The sequence below is a fragment of the Panthera uncia genome, chromosome E1, assembly GCF_023721935.1.
Source record: "Panthera uncia isolate 11264 chromosome E1, Puncia_PCG_1.0, whole genome shotgun sequence".
Lineage (NCBI taxonomy): Eukaryota > Metazoa > Chordata > Mammalia > Carnivora > Felidae > Panthera > Panthera uncia.
In genome coordinates, this window is record NC_064814.1 from 35,673,669 (window position 1) to 35,697,019 (window position 23,351).

At 39.7% G+C, this 23,351-nt stretch overlaps 1 protein-coding gene across 10 annotated transcripts in view; it reads right to left on the bottom strand.

Moving 5' to 3' along the window:
• ACACA (acetyl-CoA carboxylase alpha) overlaps positions 1-23,351 on the bottom strand; it is a 277,035-nt gene that overhangs the window by 116,389 nt on the left and 137,295 nt on the right. For 6 of the 10 annotated variants that reach the window (XM_049636543.1, XM_049636541.1, XM_049636548.1 and 3 more), the window contains 7 exons: positions 22,463-22,576; positions 21,383-21,472; positions 19,482-19,600; positions 7,167-7,190; positions 4,383-4,526; positions 3,501-3,597; positions 2,249-2,362 (listed from right to left, as the gene is read on the bottom strand). In XM_049636543.1, the coding sequence (XP_049492500.1) occupies positions 2,249-2,362; positions 3,501-3,597; positions 4,383-4,526; positions 7,167-7,190; positions 19,482-19,600; positions 21,383-21,472; positions 22,463-22,576 (702 nt within the window). The remainder of the gene's footprint in view (positions 1-2,248; positions 2,363-3,500; positions 3,598-4,382; positions 4,527-7,166; positions 7,191-19,481; positions 19,601-21,382; positions 21,473-22,462; positions 22,577-23,351) is intronic. The other 4 variants (XM_049636544.1, XM_049636549.1, XM_049636547.1 and 1 more) reach the window with 2 other exon arrangements.

Consider the following 23,351-nt stretch of genomic DNA (forward strand, 5'->3'; position numbering starts at 1 on the left):
CAGCCACACATAACAGTAGGTCTCTTACAGCTAAGGTTACCTTGGTCACTGGTCTCAGGTTAATTTTATGAGGTCACTAGTCCAGGTCAAGAAGAAAGGCAAATTTCTCTTCTAAAGAAAAACTCCCAGGCATGTCCCATACCTTCACTTCTCTGAAAGTACCTTTTCCTCATCTTGGCCACTATAATCTTACAGTCAGTTTGTGTGCTTTGAGAGTATAATGGATTAAAGACTCATCTGAAACACAAAGTTACCATCTTTTCCTGAGTACCTACCATCAGCATTACATGATGTGAATGCCTATGGCACTAATTGCTTATATTGCTAAATTAAATTTTAAAAAACATCTACTGAGCTCATTCTCTATAACAAGCAGTATAAGTTAGGTGCTTTCCATTCAAAGGAAACACATGAGTAGTTGTCATTAAGGGCAGCTGAAGAGAGGTGCTTTGGCATCTATCACATGTCACAATGAAATGTAACTGCAGATTATTATTTGAGCATGTCTAACCATTCCCTCCAATAAGACTATAAGCATCTTCAGGGCTAAGAATGTATTATTCACTAAAGCACCTAGATCTGTGACCCTTAGAGCTGGCATCACAAGCCTTAAATTCAGGTTTTTGCTATATCATCTACCAGTGGGTGATCAAGGGACCTTAATCTACTCTGAACTTGAACTTTTCCCCACGTGTATAACAGAATAATTCCTGACTAATCCAGCCCCATGAGACTGTGATAAGGTGCAAATAAAAAAGTTTACATAGAAGCTCTTTATAAAAAAAAAAGTATCATTACTGCTAATAAATATATGATGACCAATTAGAAATGCAAGGAAGAAAAATACATTTTAGTGAGGGCTACTCAGAGAAGGCCTCATGAAAGCGGTGAAATTTGAGACAGCTCTTAAAACAAGCAGAAGAAGGAAGGGAGGGAAGAAAGAAGGAAGGAAGGAAGGAAGGGGAGAGAGAAAGACTGGAAGGAAGTTAGTGTGAGTAGAAAACCTTTCAGATGAGGACCACAGAAGAGATGAAGTAAACAAAGGTAAATGAGACAAAAACTTAGGAGCAGCAAAGGCTAGACTGTGAGCCTTCGTTAATAGGATGATGTTAAATATCAAGCTACAGATGTATCTTAAGGGTAAGAGAACCAACGCTAAGTGGGAGAATACCTTGGTAAGGGGGCATTTTGGACATTTAACTTTGTGGAAGTGAGCAGAACCGAAGCTGGGGGGAGAACAAGGGGAACACAAATGGATCACAAGTAAACCTGTTGCCATGCCTCAGATGTGAGGTAAGAGTTTACACTAGAATGGTGGCATTGAGAATTTTAAAACTAAGAAGAAAGAAAGGGTAAGAGACACTGTAAAGAAAAACCTCAGAGATCCTGATGTCAGACCTGATGGAAATAAACAAGTAAGGATTGTGGGTAGAGGAGCAGATTAACGGAATGGCAAGGAAAGGAAGAAGTCAATGATTTCCAAATGACTAGGGGTAAAGGGTTTGGTTACTTGGGTTTGTTTTGTTTCTTGGGGGTGGTTGGCAGGGGGTCATAAGAGGTGAAGGAAAATGATGGAAATTTAGGTTTAAACTATGAAGTTTGATGTCAACACAATATATCCAAGAGACACAGAATTGAAAGGAGAATGGATGTATAACTGATACTTTCTTTTTTTTTTTTTTTATTATTTTTTTTAATGTTTATTTATTTTTGAGACAGAGAGAGACAGAGCATGAAAGGGGGAGGGGCAGAGAGAGAGGGAGGCACAGAATCGGAAGCAGGCTCCAGGCTCTGAGCTGTCAGCACAGAGCCCGACGCGGGGCTCGAACTCACAGACCGCGAGATCGTGACCTGAGCTGAAGTCGGACGCTTAACCAACTGAGCCACCCAGGCGCCCCATAACTGATACTTTCAAGATATAGAAGGAAACTCAGGGGAATCTAGGCCTAGATTTATGGAGTTAAGTCACCAAAGGAAAATATTCAGCAGGTGAATGGAAGTTCAAGACAGAGCTCTGGGAAAGATTTAAGAACACAACTTACTTTCCTTAAAAACATTTTGAATATTGAGGTCTATATTTCTTGACATAAGATATTCATTACATACTATTAAGTCACTTTGGAATTTCACCCCTACAGGCAGAACTATGTAAAAGACATAGCCATTATCAGTGGTAAGATAAAAGGGTGGATAGGATATATCAGCAGGAAAGCGGCCACCATCAATTTCCACCCAACCTAGGACTTACATTTTGTTGGGTAAACTCTCTGAACATAGCTGCCAGTCTGTCATCCTCAATATCACAGTCAGTCTTGATAGCCACATTCAGAATGTGAATTGGTTCATCCCTGGGGACCTGTAACTCAAGAACACAACACAAAGAAATTAGCAGGCTGGTTAATATAGAGGCAGAGAGAAGTTACAGTACTTGGTAGAATACCTGAAAAAGAGATACGCCTCACAGGACATTCTGGTTTCCCCACTAGTATGAATAAGCAAATTGAAACCATTGATCAGGGGTGCCTGGGTGGCTCAGTCGGTTGGGCATCCGACTTCGGCTCAGGTCATGATCTCACAGTCCGTGAGTTCGAGCCCCGCATCGGGCTCTGTGCTGACAGCTCACAGCCTGGAGCCTGCTTCAGATTCTGTGTCTCCCTCTCTCTGACCCTCCCCCATTCATATTCTTTCTCTGTCTCAAAAATAAAAATAAACATTAAAATTAAAAAAAAAAAAAAAAGGAAAAGAAACCATTGATCAGCATCCACAACAGAGATCAAATAAAGTAAAACACCTAACTTTTCAAAGATAAGGTGGCAAAGGCATTACCCAGAGGTAGACTCAAATCCTGACTTGACATGAACTTGAAGACCACTGTGTCAACTTTTTCATGAATCAAATGGGAATGAAACCATTTGTCACATTTCTTCACAGAATGTGAAGAAAAACGAGTGGAAGAAGCCATCTGAACATATTCTCACATATTTCCTAACAATTTATCAAACAGTGGAAGTATCAAACCATGGGAAAATCACCTCATCGGGAAAAAGAATTATCTGTTTACTGTGAAATGAAAAGAAGGGATTTAATAAAAGGACAAAGTTCTAAACAAAATGCCTATTTTTTTCCCCTGCTATCTAGTCTGCCATTCCCTGAATACTATGATAGCACCATTCTACAAATATATAAGCCACCACTAAGAATTAAAGCAACCACAGCTCGAGTCTTGAAAACAACATTCAGAGACTCAGAGGCAGCTGCAATGGATATGGCTGAGTCCATTTGCTATTCACAGTATGGATTCCAAGATAAATACAGTTTGGTTTTTTTTTAGATTAGAATTTATATTCCATTTTTTCCCAAAAATACTTTGATGAGGCATATAAAATTAAATAATATAAAGTAGGGTAAAAAGATGGATTCTTCCAAAGCCAGAAAGATAGCATATACTACAAGTCCTGTGTCTGAAGTAACAAAGCAGTCTCTCAAAGGGAACACTATACCTTGTCTTCATCATACAGAGATGTGTGACCTGCCTCAGGGAACGTGGGGCTTTGGGGTGGGGAGTCACAGAAGCAGCCCATCACTTCATCAAAGATCCTGAAAAATACCAGAGAAATACCCGCCATGAAAACCCAAGTAGCAGAAAACCTAAGTGGCAGGAAACTAACGCTGCCATTGCCAGCCCAGTCCACAAGAAGAATCTATTCTGCTTTGTGCTCAATAGTCAACTGAATAGAATCACCAGTGGCTAGAGGTGACATGCAAAATTTCACCAAGTGGCAGAAATTAGGAGGATGGACTGTTTAACCTTTAATAAACCATATATATTTTTTCTTTAAAAAAAAAGAATGATCTACAGCTTTTTTGTTTTTTTCATATGTAAGCTATGAGCACTGCTGTCATCATCGGTCTTAAAGTAACAGAAAGAGCCTGGGACTGGAGCAGTGACAGACCAATGTAATTACCCCTCCCCCTAGGGTAATGCATCAGTATACATCAAGAGATAGATGCTGAATGCATTTAATCAAAAGATGTATCGTCTCTGGTGGGGCTCACTCTGGTGTTGTGTTTAATTTCTCCTGACATTTCACTCATCACAGAGCAGACAGCTTCTTCTGTTAGCTCCTAAGGAAAAGATGGTTTTTGTTTGTTTCTTTTTTTCTGACCAGGCTCATATAACAAGTAGAGGCTTGTGGAGTCTGAATAAGAGGTAGAAATGGAAGAACATATACCTCTCCAAGGACATATACAGCAAGGGCTATATCTCTTTAGCTGGCTCATGGCTATTCTGGGGGCCTTTATTCACTTGGCAGAAATCAGAGACCCCAAAACAGAGATGGCTATAGCTCCCCTTGAACAGACACATTTCCACAGTGTCTTACCTGACAAAATCTTCAAAAGTCCGAAAAGAGACCATTCCGCCCATCCGCTGACACGGTGGAGTGAATGAGTTGTCCAACAGCACATCGCTGACACTAGCTACGTGAGTCATGCCATAGTGGTTGAGGTTGGAGGAGAAGGACATTCTAAACAGTAATTCAATCAAGTGCATTAGACAAGGAAGTTAGGAGCAGGATTGGGAGAGTAACAATAGAGAAAAGGAGCAAGAGATACTCTGAGGTAGGGTCAGGTTGCAGAGCAGATTTGGTTTTTTACCCACTGTGGATAGGCCTGTCTTGATGGATTCACATTAACCCTCTCATTTCAATTTTACTCCACACAAGCTATTTTTAGCACCCCCAAATTTCTCCAAATAAAAATCTAAGGATAGTGAAGAACTATGTAGCAGTTTTAATACAAGGACGCCATGGCATGACTAATGAATGAATAGCACACAGGGGTTAAAAACCATCCTGCATCTTCCCCTTCCCTAAAACATTCCCTCTTTTAAAAGGAAGGAAGCAAGCCAAGTGGGCTGTAACTAGGCAACACTTAATCTACTGTAATTCCTAGAGAAAAAATGCCTTAAGTATTCACAAATAGATATATGCATGTACAACAACTAAGTCATTTGGAATGGTTTAGTAAATCATCACAGAAAGCATTTATCATACAGAAACAAGTCACAGTTTATAAAAGGAACTTTACTGAGGTATTTACTTCTTCCTTTACTGGGCTGATGGGGACAGCAGTTGTAAGGATTACAGCTCCTCCCTTTTTGAAAAAGAGACATTTTTCAACTCGAAATTGCAAAATTTCCTTTTATATTTAAACACTCCTATTCCAAAGTAAACATATCTTCACTAAAAGCCCTTAAGAAATCCTAGTAAGATGCAAAAGGGCAGAGCATGGGTCTCAAAGTATGCGTAAGCATGACAAACAGGTGTTAAATGGAGATGCTCCAAGAGAACTGTTTGTTCAAGCTAAAAACATAAGGAGTCTGTATATTCCTTGATGCACCTCAGCAGTATGTACTGAAAAGTAATACTGGGAAGTATTTCCAAATGCCCAATCAATCCGGACGGCCTGTTAGGAAAGACAAAGTAACCGATGCTTTTTAGGACTTGCCTGCCATGTTACCAGCATACTGATCAGAAACAAGCTCAGAACAAGGCAGGGGCACCTAAACTTTGGGGAGCTGCTCAAAAGTCTCCTTGAAGTGCACCACCTGCAGTGTTGCAGGGGGAAGAGAGGCAGCAATGCAGACTAGAGATCTGCATACATACTGTACTCTATTCAAACTGTCATTATAAAAGGCAATGGAATTTTTCAGGGGACGGAGTGCTGGTCACACAGACTACAGAGACTGACACTCCAAGTTTTTATTCCTTGGCAAATGAGAACTGTGAAAAAGGCACTTCATCTTTTGACAGTACCAGAGAGTAGAAAGGCAGAGTGGGAGAGGAAACCATTGATACCATGAATGAAACAAACACATGAAACACGCATCAAGCAAGTCTTACACATGGTGCTCACTAGAAACTGGGATTCAGAGTTGTATGAACTTAGAAATGCTATCATCCTCTTTTCTAGGATCACCAAACATATTTATAAAGAAGCAAGTTTGTGAGGCATTATATCTTTTTCTACCTGCCTGGCATTAGACAGGAAAGATAAAAGGGTTCCAGATAACACTTAAAGGGAACTGCCGCTGAATAAGCTAACAGGCTGTGTATGTGGCAAACATGGGGTTAAGTATCTTTTTCACTCTACTGAACCCCAGGGGAAATCCACTGTTCAGTTACCCCCACTACTATGCTCAGGAGCCAGGACATAGCTTTTCTGGCAGGCAGGAATGAACCAAGTCCACTCTCAAAGGGCAGACACAAAGACCAAACCAATGCACTCCCTTTTCTCTCCCCATCCAAACTGGACTCTGAAAGCTATAATCAGTTTTGATTACTTAATATTTAAAGGGAGAGGAACAAAACAAACATAAGTCTATGAATATTTCAATGTACAGAACTGATCATCTACGAAGAACTTGCCACCAACTTATTGCTTGCCGCTTTGGCGTTTTATAGATCCAATTCCAATCAGAACTGCTATCCTCTCAAACTTGCGTTGTGTTGCCTTGCTTGGCTCAGAAGCAGGTGGAATCAAAATTACCAAAATATCACATGTGTTATATATTGGCCTGGAAACTTCTTCACAGGGTTATATACATCAAAGACTTAAATACACTTTTCAAATGTTAATCTTGTAAGTCTGAAATAAAATTTGGTTTTCATATCATTGTAACACTTTAGAAAAGTAGCTAACAAACTGATAAAACATGAGATCAGCTATTTCTGCATTTGCATTCTGCTAAAAGGAGAAGCAAACTCAAGAAACTAAAAATTAAAAAATTAAGAACAATTTGCCAGGGGAGGAGTAACCTAAGGGTTTCTCCTCTGAGAGCCCCAAACTAGACAGAGAATGTAGCAAAAGATGTTTACAGCAAAGCTGAACAGCAGGCAGACAACTCCCCTATCATATACAGCTAGATGGGGGGCTTCTCCATACTGAGGCTTTCCAAGTGTTGCTTTTTGAACAGCTGAAGAAAAGCTGCAGACATGTTTTCCAAACAGAAAGAATAATTTAGTATGTCCAAAGGGGAGCTCAGGACTCCCTAGCAGAAGACAACATAACTTGTCAAATGTAGTGTTAATTTATTTCCCTGATTTCACTATTCTAAGTTACAAAAAATGTGCTTTTAATTGGAAAAGAAACTAAACATACGGTACCTGTTTAGCGTGGGGATGTTCCCTCTGTAATTAAACAACCACAGTTAGTTACTGATAGGTTAGTGAAAGCCATCATAAAAGAATTGTCAGAGCAGATACAGACTGGACATGAAGAGCTCCAGCCTGGCAGCTCTGGCATTCAGCAGACATAATTAAGTGCTCATTAACCTTCACACCCCAGGGTGCCTCGAAAGAGGCATACCTCTTGACCAACCTCACCAGAGCAACTGTTGCTGGAAAGGGTTGAAATGGATTACCATGGATTTTTAAAAATAAGTCTACTACAAAAAAATAATGCAGAGTGGTGATAAAACACAACCTCATGAAAATTAATTTAAGCTCTATGGACATGGCATATTATCTTAAGCTTCAACATGAAATGTCACTCTTGACAAGTCTTATAGAATCTTCTTTCTTATTCCTATTTTACTGAAAATTTAGTAAGGAAGTCCAAAGAAGTTGATTCCACAGCCCCTCCCACCTTAACTGCTTTCCTAGGATATGAGATGAACTTATAAACTCTCCTCCAAAGAAAAGTAGCCAGGAATCTAGGTTCCCAGCTATCTTTTGTAAGCCCTTTTAACTATGTCTTCCTCCCACAGACCAGGGAGGTGGCGAGGAGTGGTGGGGGTGTTGGAAAGGAGGGTATTCGGTACTATGGGAGCTTAAAAAACTGAAAATCATGCAGAAATGTAATGATAAATGATTCTGTAACTAGAGTGATATACTTTGTTAAAATTAAGTAACTTATACGTTTTAATGATTTTAGGGTAATAATGACTTTTTAAGAGTACTCCAAGTTCAAAAACTCCAGGCCTCTCATAAATAAAACCACACCTAAATTTGGCTAGCCCTAGAATTTCCTGACCAAGTACTTGTCAAAACGATGAGAAAAAAGATTAGGGTAAGAATGGAAACTGCAAGGCAAGTTTCCTGCATTCTCTTTGGTCTTTGCCACCAAGGCTTTTTTCTCCCCCCACTCCCTCCCCCCCCTTAATTTGATGTCAGTCATTTCCTCAACTGAAAAAAATAATAAAATAAAAAATCCTTATTTTCAATGTTAAAAGGGCAAAGTTATACTTACCACCCACAATTTAGGAGTACTGTAAGGGCATTGATTGGTTGATATCTTAACCTTCTAACATTCTTTTATCAGCATTTAATCATTGTTGGGGTTTTCTGGCACACACAGGACTTAATGGGCAGAACATTGTGGGTGGTGCTGATGATATGTGGGAAGGAGGAGAGAGGGAGGAAAATGATGCACTTTCCATGGCAGTGAAAGGAGCAGAATAGACTGAGCTGGCCATATAAATAAAATGCTGTGACATATCACTGCACACAAACTGTATACCTCATGTGATTTGTGAGTAGCAATGCTCTTTGCATCAAACCTGTATCACAGAGCTAATTCATAAGGCAGCAAGAGTAACCTCTGAGTGCAAAATCCTGCGCCTTTGCTGTTTGGGTCCTTTGAGCCTCTCATTCAGGGGAAGGGGTTTCTATTTACAAGAGATCCTTAGTTACCATGCACGTAGCCATCCTCAACCAGTAAAAAGTATGCACGGGTTCTAGAACAGAGGGAGTTGTAGCTAAGCAGAAAACTAACAGTAAACGCTAATGAGAATATAGGAATGTCTTTCTTTTAAGACGTCAAGGAATCTAAAGAAAGGAACTACCTGCACAGTCTCCTACCATGAACCTCAATTCAAAGAGAAGAATCCTACAACTGAAGCAATCTCAGGCTCCATCTATTCAGGTTTCTGGAATTTAGAAACCAGTATAATCTCTCTAAACTGTTAACCAATTTCTTAAACTAATAAAATGGTGCCACTGCTTCTGCAGCTACACTCTAATCCCTTAGGGAGTCTTCACAGAATGAGGGCCAAGTTTTTAGGAGAAAAGGGCCTGAAATGAAAAGAACATCACCAACCAAAAGCCAGCCCTTTTTCATCAGCAATTCTCAAGCTCTCATATGGAGCTCCCTGCTGCTTTGTTATAGGAACCATGCACCATCTACACAGTATGGGGTAAGAACAAAAACTCCCAGCACCTCCAGTTTTTAACAGAAGGGCCCCAACTCAATCATACAAGAGGTAAGTTTAGATACAGCTTATCCTCTTTGACAGAATAAGAATCTGTAGGGCTGTACATGAGATGAGCAGGGAAAGAAGGATAAACTCGATCACCAGGTAAACACTTAACCATGTCCATAATGATCATTTATATATTGTGTTACCCTTACACAAGGAACATTTGCTCAATTTAAGAATATGACCAGTGTGAGGTGCGCCTGGGTGGCTCAGTCGGTTGAGCGTCCAACTTCGGCTCAGGTCATGATCTCGCGGTTCGTGAGTTCGAGCCCCGCGTCGAGCTCTGTGCTGACAGCTCAGAGCCTGGAGCCTGCTTCGGATTCTGTGTCTCCCGCTCTCTCTGCCCCTTCCCCGCTCATGCTCTGCCTCTGTCTCTCAAAAATGAATAAACATTAAAAAAAAAATTAAAAAAAAAAAAAAAAAAGAATATGACCAGTGTGGGATACTGCACACTAATGTGATATACTAGAAAGTAGATCCATGGTCAACATAAAGATGAACAACCAAAGGAGAGACTGTATGTGAGTCAAATATGCTATTTATATAGCTTTTAATTAGATAAAATCTACCACATTTCACTGCATACTCATCATGCAAAAGCAGTCAAACTACTCAATCTCTGATAAGGCAGTCAACTACATTTTCAAATACATAAATGGGACATGAATTCACTTTTCATTACACATTTGCTGTTTAAGCTTTTGGAAACACTTATAATAAATCTTCATTCACAGTGTTTTGATAAATACTGGAATCATTTTCCTTCCAGCAGATTAGCTCCATTTTACAGATGTGATAACTGAGAAAGCAAAGGGAATATTTTCCAAGGACATTGCTTAATATACAATCATAAACCAAATTCTATACATTTTCTCACCTGTTCCTGAGGCTAGCATTACACTTCAATGTAGACTAAATTTAAAGAAGGACAAGAGAAATCCTTTGAATTCTGAGGTTCTTGGCATTAAGTCACCTCTGATTTTATTGATCTGCCTGCACAGAGTGGCTGGAGAGCCTGCTTCAATATGAATGCAAAGTCAGAGTTGCTGCCTGCTAGCTGAACCCTCTTTATTTAAGGAACACTGACTTCTCGGGCAGTCACAAGTTCTCTCAGCCTTTTACCAGCCCTTCCAGCTGAATTTCATTTTGCTTGATTCCAGCTAGCCCTACATAAATCTTTTATCATATAAAAATGCTCCCAATTCTTTTGCCTTCTAACTTGAAAAAAAAAAAAAGACCCTATATGAAAATGACGGGGATGCATGCAAACAAGCAGTGGTTACATCAAGCTGTGACTGAAAGCCAGTATAGGGCAAATCTTTTGAAGTAAGGCAGCAAAGCAGAATCAGAAGAGGTCGGCTGAATAACCTACTAGCAGTCGCTAACAGCACTACCATAGGAGAAAGAGCAATTTGGCTGGCTGTGACCAGTGGTGGTCTCCTTGTGTGACTATATTTCTGCAGGAGAATCCAAATCAAGAGGTGTAAAACACATCTGAACCATGTATTTCTACTTGGCATCTCCTGCACCACCTCCTTGCAGTTCAGATGCCCTGATTCCACTGTAGAGCTTTAATTTACAATAAAATGATCATTGCTTCATTCATTTGCAGCTCCTTCAAAGCCCCTTCTTTGCTCTGCTGGAAGATTTTGCTCTTTTTGAAACAAGTATGCCAACAGAGCTGCAGCATATTACTGTTGCCTGCTGTATAATTAGCTACAAACCCACAGCACAAAACTACAGGGATTTACAGGTGCCCTGGATTCTGCTTTTCCTTCCCCCTGGAATCAGCTAGTCTTCTTTGACAAGAAGGGACCTTGGGCTACCCTAATGATATATTGAGAGTTTTAAACCCAGCTCTCCAATCTTACAAGTCTAGAGTGCCAAAATAACACAGCAGAGACTAGAAGCTGAGCCATGGATACAGGAAAGCACTTTGGTAAGCACTTAAACCTGCTGAGAATCTTCTCTTCTGCCAGATGCTTGCATCTTATCAGCAGACTACCCTGAATGAAGGAAGCAAGCACTGTAGGATTTTATTTATTTATAGCTCATTCTGGCCTGCTAACTACAACCAAGTGCTCCCACTGCTAAAAAAAAAATGCTACAAGTTGGATGACTTTTGAGCGTCTCAGTAAGATCCAAAGAACACTCTAATCTCTGGGTGTCAGAGATTATCAGAATTCTCAAGAATGGCAGCAGGCTACTCATTAGTCACATGGAAGGCTTCTGATTTCTAAACTTCCTCACAACCTTCTTTATAAGAAGAAGGCTCAGCAGACACCCACCAACAGCTAAACATTGAAGGTGCCAAGCAGCCTAAACCGAGTCATGACCAAAACATGTGCTTTCGGGGGAAAGAGAACACAGCCAACCTCTTCTGGATGTGAAACATAAGAAACAGAAAGTGCTTGAATTAAAACATTATAACAGAGAGGGCCAAGTTCAGAAGGAGCAAACAGCAGAGAAGGTGCAGTGCAACATGACTTAACTAAAGCATGAATTTCCATCTAAGAAATAGGTGGAAATAAACACCAATAGCTCCTCACCCATTTATATATGTACAGAAACATACAACAAAGTATACTTCTATCTCCTGCATCAATTTTGATGCTTATTTGAATCACAGATTAAAAGTTTAAAAAAAAAAAAAACAAAACAAAGTACGTTCACAAATGTGTATTACTTATGAAAATCATTTGGAGTTTTAAATTTCACACTCCCAGATTATCATAATATGCACAGCCACAGAGTTTATGGGATAATACTTTACATATGTTTGTATGAATATAGCTATATTTTAAAAGATCAAATACATAGACTGACTAAAGAACTTATTTGTTTACAGATTATTCTGACTTAATGTGCCCAAAGCTAAGTGAAATCCTAAATGTCAAATGATTCCATGAATTGTCAAAAGTAAAGACATTCAGAACAATGCCTTAGTTTAACAAGATTTTCCATCACCAGCACTAGAGAATGATAAACTAGGGTTTTGGAATGGGAAAAAAGACAAACACATACACACACACCCCTAGGGCTCTAAACCCTGACTCTCACTAGAGAAAGGAAGAGAAAAGGGAATGCTGAATGATCTAGTCTGAGCTCAAGGATCAATCCATGTAAAATACTGGCTGAATTCACTAAAGAGCTGGGCTGATGGAATCTCAGACAAGAGAAATAAATCCTGAGTCTAGATAATAATAAAATGTTCTTTTAGTGAAGACCAGCTGTCCTGATGATTCCTACACCAAGAGAATGACTGAAAAAACTCACTTGGTTGTGGAGGGGCAGAGAGAGAGGATCTCAAATAGGCTCCACACTGTCAGTGGGAGCCCAATGCAGGGCTTGAACTCAAGACCCATGAGGGTCATGACACCTGAGCCAAAATCAAGAATTGGACGCTTAATGAACTCAGCCACCCAAGCTCCCCAAAAATAAAATCTTTAAAAAAAAACCAACACAACAAAATCCCCTCCCCTCAAAAAAATTCTCATACAATAAGAAATAGCCTTTTTATTTTTATTTTATTTTTTTGAGAGAGAGCGAGTGAGCGAGCACACAGAGGAAGGGGGAGAAGGGTAGAGGGAGAGGGGGAGGGAGGGAGGGAGGGAGAGAGAGAGAGAGAGAGAGAGAGAGAGAGAGGGAGAGAGAGAATCTTAAGCAGGCTCCAACTCTCAGTGCAGAGTCTGACATGGGGCTAGATCCCAGGACTTTGGAATCACAACCTGAGCCAAAATCAAGAGTCCGACCCTTAACCAACTGAACCACCCAGGCGCCCTGGAAATGGCCTTTAAATCTCAGAAGAAACACACCCACACCCACACACCACATATATAGGTTTCCTATTATGCTTAAGAAAATCTCTGCAGTTTCTGTTCAAGTAAAGGGAATTTAAGAAGAAAAGGGTATATCTATACTAGAAGCTTCTCTGGGTGAAGCTCTAATAACTGGATCCTCTGGTGAGTAAGACCTACAGATGTCAAATAAAATTGCAACTACAGCTCCCAGAAAAAACTTGGAAGTCTTGGGTACAAGATCAAGAAGATAACACACTTGAAAGATTTTTTTTAATGTTTGTTTGTTTATTTTGAGAGAGAGACAGGAGTGTAAGCAGGGGAGGGGCAGAGAGAGAAGGAGACACAGAATCCGAAGCAGGCTCCAGGCTCTGAGCCGTCAGCCCAGAGCCCAATGCGAAGCTCGAACCCACGAACTGTGAGATCATGACCTGAGTGGAAGTTGGACGCTCAACTAAGTCACCCAGGCTCTCCAAGCAGATAACATACCTTACCTTGACTGAAGCCTACTTAGCAGGAAGGATGATTCAGAAAGTCATAGAGATTAGAAAGAAACTGTTCAGTCATCTCCTTTTTAAAAAAATATTTACTTATTTAGTTATTAAATGTTTATTTATTTTTGAGAGAGAGAGAATGAGCGAGCACGAGCAGGAGAGGGGCAGAAAGAGAGGGAGAGAACACCAAGCGAGCTCCGCACTGATGGCTGATAGCACAGAGCCTGATGTGGGCTCGAACTCACGAATTGTGAGATCATGACCTGAGCTGAAATCAAGAGTTGGACACTTAATCGACTTAGCTACCCAGATGCCCCTCGTTTTTTTGTTTTTTTTTTTAATATTGAGAGGAATAACTGTCCAATTATACTGAAACATAGAGTGTCAAGCAAAATTTCAGTCAATCAAAATGAATAAGCCCAAAGTCAACAATAATACATGGTATACTTAAATATCTGTTAAGAGGATAGATCTCATATTAAGTGTTCCTTCCACAATCAAGTAAGTTCTAGAAGTATTTGAAATGTCAAGCAATACAAAGGCCCATGATGAATTTAAACAAAAAATAAAAAGGACCAAACATGGTGGCCATATACTACCTGTTCAAACGGTGTCTTCTCCCTTCTTAGAGGCTGCTCTTTTCATTGGAATTTGTGTTTTACCTACTGCTCTAAAAATCAAAATATGTACCAATGGGATAGATCTTCAATTCAAACAGTATCTAAGGTGTTTTTAAGAAAAAATACTTTGCTTCTGTCAGTTTGCAGACAGCCATGTTTCTTTCATCCCAACTCATGAGGGCTAAATCACTAGTCAAAAATAAATTGCAAGAATAGAATTTCACCAGGTGACCCCATATGCAACAAGAGACTGTGGTCTTGCTTTGATAACATAGCTTAGGAAGATACTCACTTCTAAGTATTGCTGGACAAAGTTAATCTACTTCAAATGAATGCCTAGCTAGGAATGTGAAAAACAAGCACCAGGAAAGAAAATGCAAAAACTGGTTTAAGAATAGATCTGTTTTCTCCCCCAAGAATTTTTGGTTTGTTAACCCCAGGTGGTAAAAATATTGTAAATTCTGTTTTACATTGATAAGTGAAATATGTATATTCATATGCCTGTTCTCTGTCCTCATTGAATAATTTTTAAAAACTATTTCTTTACATGTTTATTTATTTATTTTAGGGAGAGAGCAAGCAAGCAGGGGAGGGGCAGAGAATCTTAAGCAGGTTCCATTTTCACCATGGAGACCCGACACAGGGCTCGATCTCACAATGGTGAGATCATGACATGAGCTGAAATCAAGAGTCGGGTGTTTAACCGACTGAGCCACCCAAGGTGCCCCTCATTGAGTAATTTTTAAAGTATGCATAAAATATTGTAGTAGGGGCGCCTGGGTGGCTCAGTCGGTTGAGCGTCCAGCTTTGGCTCAGGTCATGATCTCAAGGTTCGTGAGTTCGAGCCCCGTGTTGGGCTCTGTGCTGACAGCCCAGAGCCTGGATTCTGCTTTGGATTCTGTGTCTCCCTCTCTCTCTGCCCGTCCCCCCGTTCACACTCTGTCTCTCTCAAAAATGAATAAATGTTAAAAAAAATTTTTTTTAATATTGTAGAATATCTATCTACACTATCAGATGTGGATAATTTCTAGAACTAGTAAGAACAAGAAATTTTTTTTTTTAATCCATCCCAGGGGTACTACCATTAACATAAAATAAAAAGGGCTCAGTGTGACTGTCCTAATTAATTTTTAGTCTAGAGCTGAGCTGCCCATGTGGCTAGGAAGTGCTTGAAATAGGGCTAATCTGTATTGAGACATGCTGTAAATGTAAAACACATTCTAAATTTCAAAGACCGAGTATGAAAAATGAAAAATATCTCATGAATAATTTTTTATTACATATTGAAATGGTATTTTGGATATGATGGGGTAAAGAAATTGTGCAAGGTAATTTTATCTGTTTCTTATTGCCCTTTTAAACGTGGCCAACAAAAAAACTTACATATGTGGCTTGCATTGTATTTCTACTGGACAGTGCTGGTCTAAGTAGCAGTGATTCTTAACTGCAGGTGCTCATCAGAATTATCGTAGGAGCTTTTTCAAAAAGTGGTCCCCTGGAGCCTGGTTCAAAATAAAGCAGAATCTTGATAGTCAGTATTTCAAAAATATTTCCTAGGGCGCCTGGGTGGCTCAGTCGGTTGAGTGTCCAACTTTGGCTCAGGTCATGATCTCACAGTTTGTGGGTTCAAGCCTGGCATCAGGCTCTGTGCTGACAGCTCGGAGCCTGGAGCCTGCTTCAGATTCTGTGTCTCCCTCTCTCTCTCTTCCCCTCCCCTGTTTGTCTCTCTCCCTCTCTCTCTCTCAAAAATAAATAATAAACATTAAAAAAATAAATAAATAATTCTGAGACTCATTAATTTAGAGTTTACGGGACATTGTGTCCTTGAGCTTTACAAGCTTGGGAGTGGAAGTAACACTGGTAGACTGTCTCCTGTAACTTATTTCTGTGGAATAAGAACCAATATGCTCATTGCCTGCTTGTTGAAAACAATAAGGATAGGAAAGAATAATAGTACTAAAGCTGGAAAAAAAAGTTGGAACTTGCCTCAAAACTAGTTAAAATTAAGAGACCTTGGAATTCTTTTATGAGATGAATAGGCCTATTATATAATAAAGAATTTGACAAGCCTTTGTCCCTGGTTCCTGGGAGAGAAATTCTAAGTCCTTGGAATTTCTCAAAAGAAACAGAAGTATCTTCATTATTCACGAGCCCCTTGGATTACATCTGAGTTTATGCTAAGAGATGTGATAACTCAAGATAGCGGTTGCTCACTAGAAAGACCAACCTTATGATTAGAGGGTTGGAGGCTTTGAGGCAGCTGGACTTCTGGGGAGGGGAAAGAGGTTAGAGATTGAGTTTAACTGCGGTCTGTGATTTGATCAATCATGCCACTGTAATGAAATCCTGATAAAAACTCAGGACACTGAAGCTCAATGGAACTTTGTGGTTGGTGAACACACTGATAATGCTAGGAGGATGAGTATCTGATTCCAAAGGGAAAGAATGGGAAAGCCCTGTATTCAGGACACACCCAGACTTTACTCATCTGGCTGGTCCTGATCGGTGTCCTTTATAATAAAACTGTATTAATAAGTATAGTGCTTTCTGATTTTTGTAAGTTGTTCTAGTGAATTATTAAACTGGACAGGATGGTGGGAACCCCAAATTTGTAGCCAATTGGTCAGAAGTACAGGTGGCCTGGGTGCCCCACTTGTGGCCCCATCTAAAGCAGAGACAGTTTTGCAAAGGACCAAGCCCTTAACTTGTATTATGTGATCTAACACAAGGTGGTTAGTGTCAGAATTCAATGTCAGTACACCAGTTGGTGTCAGAATAAGGTCATACCTTCAAACTGTAACAAAAACATTTGTAAGAAAATATAAAATCTTATAAAACTAAATTCAAGTAGCAAATCTATGATATGTGAAAAGGCTGTACTCTAAAATTGAGTATATCGTTCTGTGATTAAATCTGATGGCACATTTTATACTCTGAAACTAACAAAAGGACTTTACATCTAACAAGGCATTGGAGCAATGTTAACATTTTTCTGGTTTTCACAAAGATTGTTTTTACCTTTCCTCCTTTACTTGTCCTTACCTGCACCTTTCCATCACTGCTGCTGCTGCTGCTACTAACCCAACAGTTTATAATTTTATATACACATAACCAAAGAAGATTTGAGACAGAAAACAGGATCACAGTTCTGTTCAAGTCTGGTCTTTGGCTATTGGGATGTATAAACCTCAGATGTCGGGAGGGGCAAATAACCATGTTTTGAAGCCATAACAGGAATAACCAAGACTCATACCCTTGAGATGGAAAGGTGAATAAGATTTCTTAACAAACAGTTAAGAAGCATTTCTCTCATTTTCCAGTCTACTTTCCTTCACCAAACTGGACACGTATCCTCAAATAACAAAGTAGGACAGGGAGAGCAATTCAAAAAGACAAGGGGAGCAATGAGGAGGGAAGGAAATCCGAAGCAGCTCTGCAGCCTGACTACAAATCACTGCCCACAGGGAAGAGGCAGTAGAAAGCAGGAAGAAAAGGAGAATGTCCTGAGAATTACAAAGAGCATTAAGTATAGCATGTAGTTCTCTACAATTATTCAAGGAATGCGGGAGAAGAAAGAAGACCGAGTGCTGAGCCCATGTGTGCTGTGAGTACCTCGCCGCTCACTGAAGGACAACCATTCGTTTCTAGAAAATGAGATTCTGAAATCCATGGAGGCAAAAATGTACCGAGAGATGCCTGCTAAATCAAGGATATATGCTTTTCTCTGCCAGCCATAAGGTATTTTTGAGGTAGAGATGTGAAAGGATCTTCTGAGACAAAGAAGAGAAGTACTTTTTCTGAAGATGTGTCCGCTCATCTGCTGACCTCTGCTGGATCAACAGTGGCATCCAGTGGCCAAAAGTCTCAGCACAGACTTCTTTGTCTCTAGGAAGGGTTTCTATTGCTTTGGGTGAAGTGGCAATTCAGAAACAAAACCATTTCTGTTGTCTATAACTAAGGATCCCCAAAGACACAGTACTTTGTAATACAAAGTGAAGAACCAAAGGCCATAAAGAAGAAATGGAGGGGGGCAACTTAAGATTAGCTGTGGTATTTATATTTCCTGTGGTATTACTAAAATGAATGAAAATACAGGAGGGGATGAACATATCTGTGGGTGGGAGTAGGTAGGTTTTCACTGCGTCAGAATACTTTAAAAATAAATCAGTATACAACATATTTTTATTTTAAAACGAAAGCAAAACTGCAACAAATTTCCATATGCACATTTTATTTCTTAAAGGACTTAGGAAAGAAAAAAATAATGGAATTAGCCTGGTTTAATTAAACAGTTTATTCAAATTTCAGTTTGTACCTGAAGCGTGATTTTTAAAAACTGATTTGATTTTCAGCTGCTAAATTCAGATGTCTGTTTTTAGGGAGAGAGCAAAATTGGCTTAGGTATAGCCTTAATGTACAGCAAATATATAGAAAGGAAAAACATTCCACCCAAGATATTTTCATGTTCCAACTGCTTGACTTAAACTGCTAAAAAAGCGATTTTCTGGCAAAGTTCCAGTAAGTAAAATGCCAGTAAATTATGACTTAAAAAAAAGAAAGAAAAGAACTATGTTTCCTCAGTGACATAATACAAGCAAACATGAATGATAGAGTAATCTTAAAATTTTTATCTTACTTAGATTATATTTCATCTCTCCAGGCCAAAGATAAGAAAAAAAAAGTGCGGGGCGCCTGGGTGGCGCAGTCGGTTAAGCGTCCGACTTCAGCCAGGTCACGATCTCGCGGTCCGTGAGTTCGAGCCCCGCGTCAGGCTCTGGGCTGATGGCTCGGAGCCTGGAGCCTGTTTCCGATTCTGTGTCTCCCTCTCTCTCTGCCCCTCCCCCGTTCATGCTCTGTCTCTCTCTGTCCCAAAAATAAATAATAAAAAACGTTGAAAAAAAAAAAGAAAAAAAAAAAAAAAGAAAAAAAAAGTGGGTACCAAGAGGCTCTTCTCTCACGATTTAAATCTGTTCATTTTTGGGGCGCCTAGGTGGCTCAGTCCATTAGGCATCTGACTCTTGATTTTGGCTCAGGTCATGATCTCACGGTTCATGGGATCAAGCCCCATGTGGGACTTTACGCTAACAGCACAGAGCCTGCCTGGGATTCTCTCTCTCCCTCTCTGCCCCTTCCCTGCTTGCACACATGTGCATGCACTCTCTCACTAAAAATAAATGAATAAATAAATTTGTTCATTCTCTGCTCTATATTTCTAGTCAAAACCAAAAACCCATGGAACTGTCACATACATTACTCTCAACTCTCATGATAGATCTGGCTGGCTCAGATGCACATCCCAGCTCAAACTCACCTGTTTGGATGCGATGTGGGCAGCATGAACTGGAATTCCACCACGCAGGTATTGTCCTTAAGCTGGCGATGTTGGACGCTGTTAAGTTCATAGGCAATGTAAGCCCTTCGAACATAAACCTGGTTAAAAAGTAACCCTCAGTAAATACACTCCTTCAAAAACAGAAACTAAAAGATGGTTAGCCAGGAAAAAGATAGTCTTGAGAAGAGGGATGCAATGTAGAAGGAGGCTCTGTACATAAATAACTTGCTTTAATTAATAAAGCTGCAGTCTTAGGGCACCTGGGTGGCTCAGTTGGTTGAGCGTCCGACTTTGGGTCACATCATGATCTCACAGCTCGTGGGTTCGAGCCCCACATCAGGCTCTGTGCTGACCACTCAGAGCCTGGAGCCTGTTTCGGATTCTGTGTTTCCGTCTCTCTCTGCTCCTGCCCCGCTTGCAATCTGTCTCTCTCTCTCTCTCTCTCTCAAAAATGAATAAACATTAAAAAAAAAAATTTTTTTAAGTTGCAGTCTTAAAACTACACCCATGACTATAAATGAAAATAAAATTAACCTGCCTCTGCTGGACACCTCTGGCTGGGCCATAAACCTTTCACGTGAACCCAAACTTAGGGAGAAGGTTTGATCATTAGTAAAAGAAAGCATTATTTCAGTAGAAGGTAAAATCAAGCAGTGAGAAAAATGAGAGGTACTGATCTGAGCCACCTGAGGAGTGAAGGCAGAAGATAGAAACAATTGTTGTACAGTTCAACTCATTTACTATCTTGTATCTCTTCGTTTTGTTGTCCCACTACTCCAAATTATTTTAGATTATTTATAACCCGCCAAACCCTAGGCAAAAGCAGTAAGGCATAATTTGACATAACATCTCAAACACACTAACCTGACTCAAGAGTTAAAGAAATAGCAACAGGTTACATCACAGCAAAAACCGTTAAGTGTGACCTTGTGCACTTCACAGCCAATTTGCCATGCACATAAAATGCTACATGTGATTCTATCATCATGTGAGGTATATAAGGAGATTTCTCATTAAATGACACGGAAGCACTTTAAGATATTTAGATATTTTTAAAATTTGGTATTTACTGAGTAGGATACATTACATTCCATCCACAGACTACAAATAAAAAATAAGCCAAAGGAGCTTGCAACAGACTGCAGTGATGTCATATTACATAAAATCATCTAGAACACTCTTCTTCCATCTTCAAAAAACATCTATCTGGCAATTTATAGCCATTATTCAGGGCCTGCAATTTTTGTGCTTAATGAGGTAGTGTGCTGGAAACAGAAAAGTCTTTGAGCCAGATTGACCTGGGTTCAAATGCAAACCCTTCCAATTATTATCTACATAAATGTGGACCAGTCACAGTCAACCTCTCAGGAGTCTCACTTTCCTTTTGCTTCATGAAGTAATTGTAGGGTTAAATGAGAAAAGCAGTAAAGCAACTAAAACACAGTCGTTATATGTTATTACTTTCTTTCTCATGACAAAATATTTCAATAGAGTTGCTTAAAAATTCAGAATATAACTAAAAATCCATTTTATTTGGCCCAAATCACAAAATGGTACATGTTCTGGTCAGCCACATATTTTTTCATTTATTATTTTATATGGAATCCTAATTTATTCTGAAATGAGAGAATTCAAATACTTGGAAAGTAGAGACTATTGAAAAATGCTGGCATCTATTTTCCTATGATTGGAGAAGTGGTGATTAGTTCAGCTGAAAACACCTGAGTAAAGCAAGCATTTGTTTCAAAGGAAAAGAAGACTCCACTCTTTAGCACCAACCTTAAGGCCAAAGAAAAAGGACTGATACATTAGCCAAGTGGACAGAAGAGATCAGCTAGAAACCAAGAAAAAGGTGATATCACAATACTTTGAAAACTTACCTCCAGAGCTGCCATCCTCACTACCTGGTTGCTGTGATAGAAGAAGTTTGGTAGGACATCAAAAATAGATGTTTCAGACAAGATGAGTTTCTGGAAGGTACAGAGACAAGTTTAAGCCATTACATCCAAAAGGGAACAATTTCAGTGGACAATATTTAGCATTTTGAAACAGATAGAGTAACCCAAGAATTCTGTCTAGGAATGGCCTGTATAAACTCACCTTCTTTGTGCCCCAGCTTCCTCAGCTACAAAATGGGGGTGGGGGGGTGGGGGGGTGGGGAATGACACCTATCCTCATGGGTCTGTTGCGAGCATTAGAAGAATGAAAATATGTAAAATTCTTAGAATAATATAGTAACGCATCATATGCTAATATTAGTGCTAAAGACCATAATTAACAGCCTTCCTGACATATATCTGTACTCAACTTCTTAAATACTGTCTCAATCCTCCGCTATGGTAAGCCACAGATTTGGACCCCAGTTGAAACCCTATATTTCAACTATTAACCAAATAAACAGAAATATCCTTTCCCCTTTTCTAGGTTCCCTGGAAGGAAATCTGACAGAAAGCCTGAAGATTCCCTTGGCTAGATAGAACAATATTACTCTTATTTACAGGTAGAAAAACAAAGTCATTCCTGAGAAAATGGTTCTGTCTAAAAAGTAATAGTCAAGGTCCTTTCAATTAGTAGTAAAATTAGCCAACACTCTTTATAAAACTGGTTCTGTATAAAGCTTAACAGTAAGCATTATAAAAACTTAAATGACTTAAGGGGCTTTGTCTCTAGAAGACTAACAACTACCTGTTTATACATCTGATTCAAATACCAGACATCAACTAGTGCTACCACTTAATTCTAGCCTAGAATACTTTCTAGATAAAAAGTACAAGAGGTAGAGACTTCATTTTTAAGCTAAATCACAATTATAATAGCATTTTTATGAAAAAAACAACATTAAGTATAAATCATTTTATAAAGTCAAGGCATGAAACTTCATTTCAGATTGATTAATTGAACCAGGCTTAGGAATAAAGTAGACAAGAATGCACAGTGGTAGAAAAGGGCTTTATGTATACCTGCAGGTTCTCAATGCAAAACTGATGTCCATACATGTCAATAGCTGAAAGGAAGATAGACTCTACTTGGTTATGGCGAAGCTCATATGATGGTAAATGGGAGGCAATAAGAACCTAGAGTGAGAGCAAAATAAGAGGCATAAGTTCCTGAGGGAGTGATTATTCTAGCCTCCTATTAGGCAGCTCTGATACAAAAGCAATAAATATAAATCTGTAAGTGCAGGCATCAAAGATAAAACAGAGACCAAGTAAAACAACTTCTAGGTCCTGTAACATACAGCCAATGCTACCAATACTGCATCTCAGTTGACTCTCACCATGATTTGCGTTGTGGGCAATTTCCCACAGGGGGGCAGGGGGAAAGCAGAGAAAACAGCTTCAATCAAGCTCCCTCAGCGCATGTGATTTACCATTGCAAAGCCTCTAGTCCTGGGGACTGCATGACTAGCTGTTAATTGGGAATCAGGTCTGGCAGGGAGCAGCTGTGGGGAAGGTGGATGTCACAGAGCAGGGCTTTTGCAACTCTGAAGTAGAAACAAAGACTAGGAAAAGATGCTCTGACAGCCCCAAGTACTCAATATCAACAAGGAGGTATCGGGATGTAACACCAACGCATGTGAGGGGCAGAGAGAGTGAAAGCAGTGTCACAAACAAACAGGGACACGGTAGGAACTGAATACTCTCAGCAGGTCACTGAGAGGTTCAATAACTTTGAGCAGTTCAGTGACATGGATACAATTGTAGAGAAAGCAGAAGGTCACTGAACAGCTTCAAATGCTGCTTCCTTGTCAATGCCCCGTGCACTGAAACACAAAGGGAGCGCCACTTCTTGGCTTCCCTGCTGAAACCTTTTGGAATGGAAATGAAGACTACAGGGTGAAACTAACTG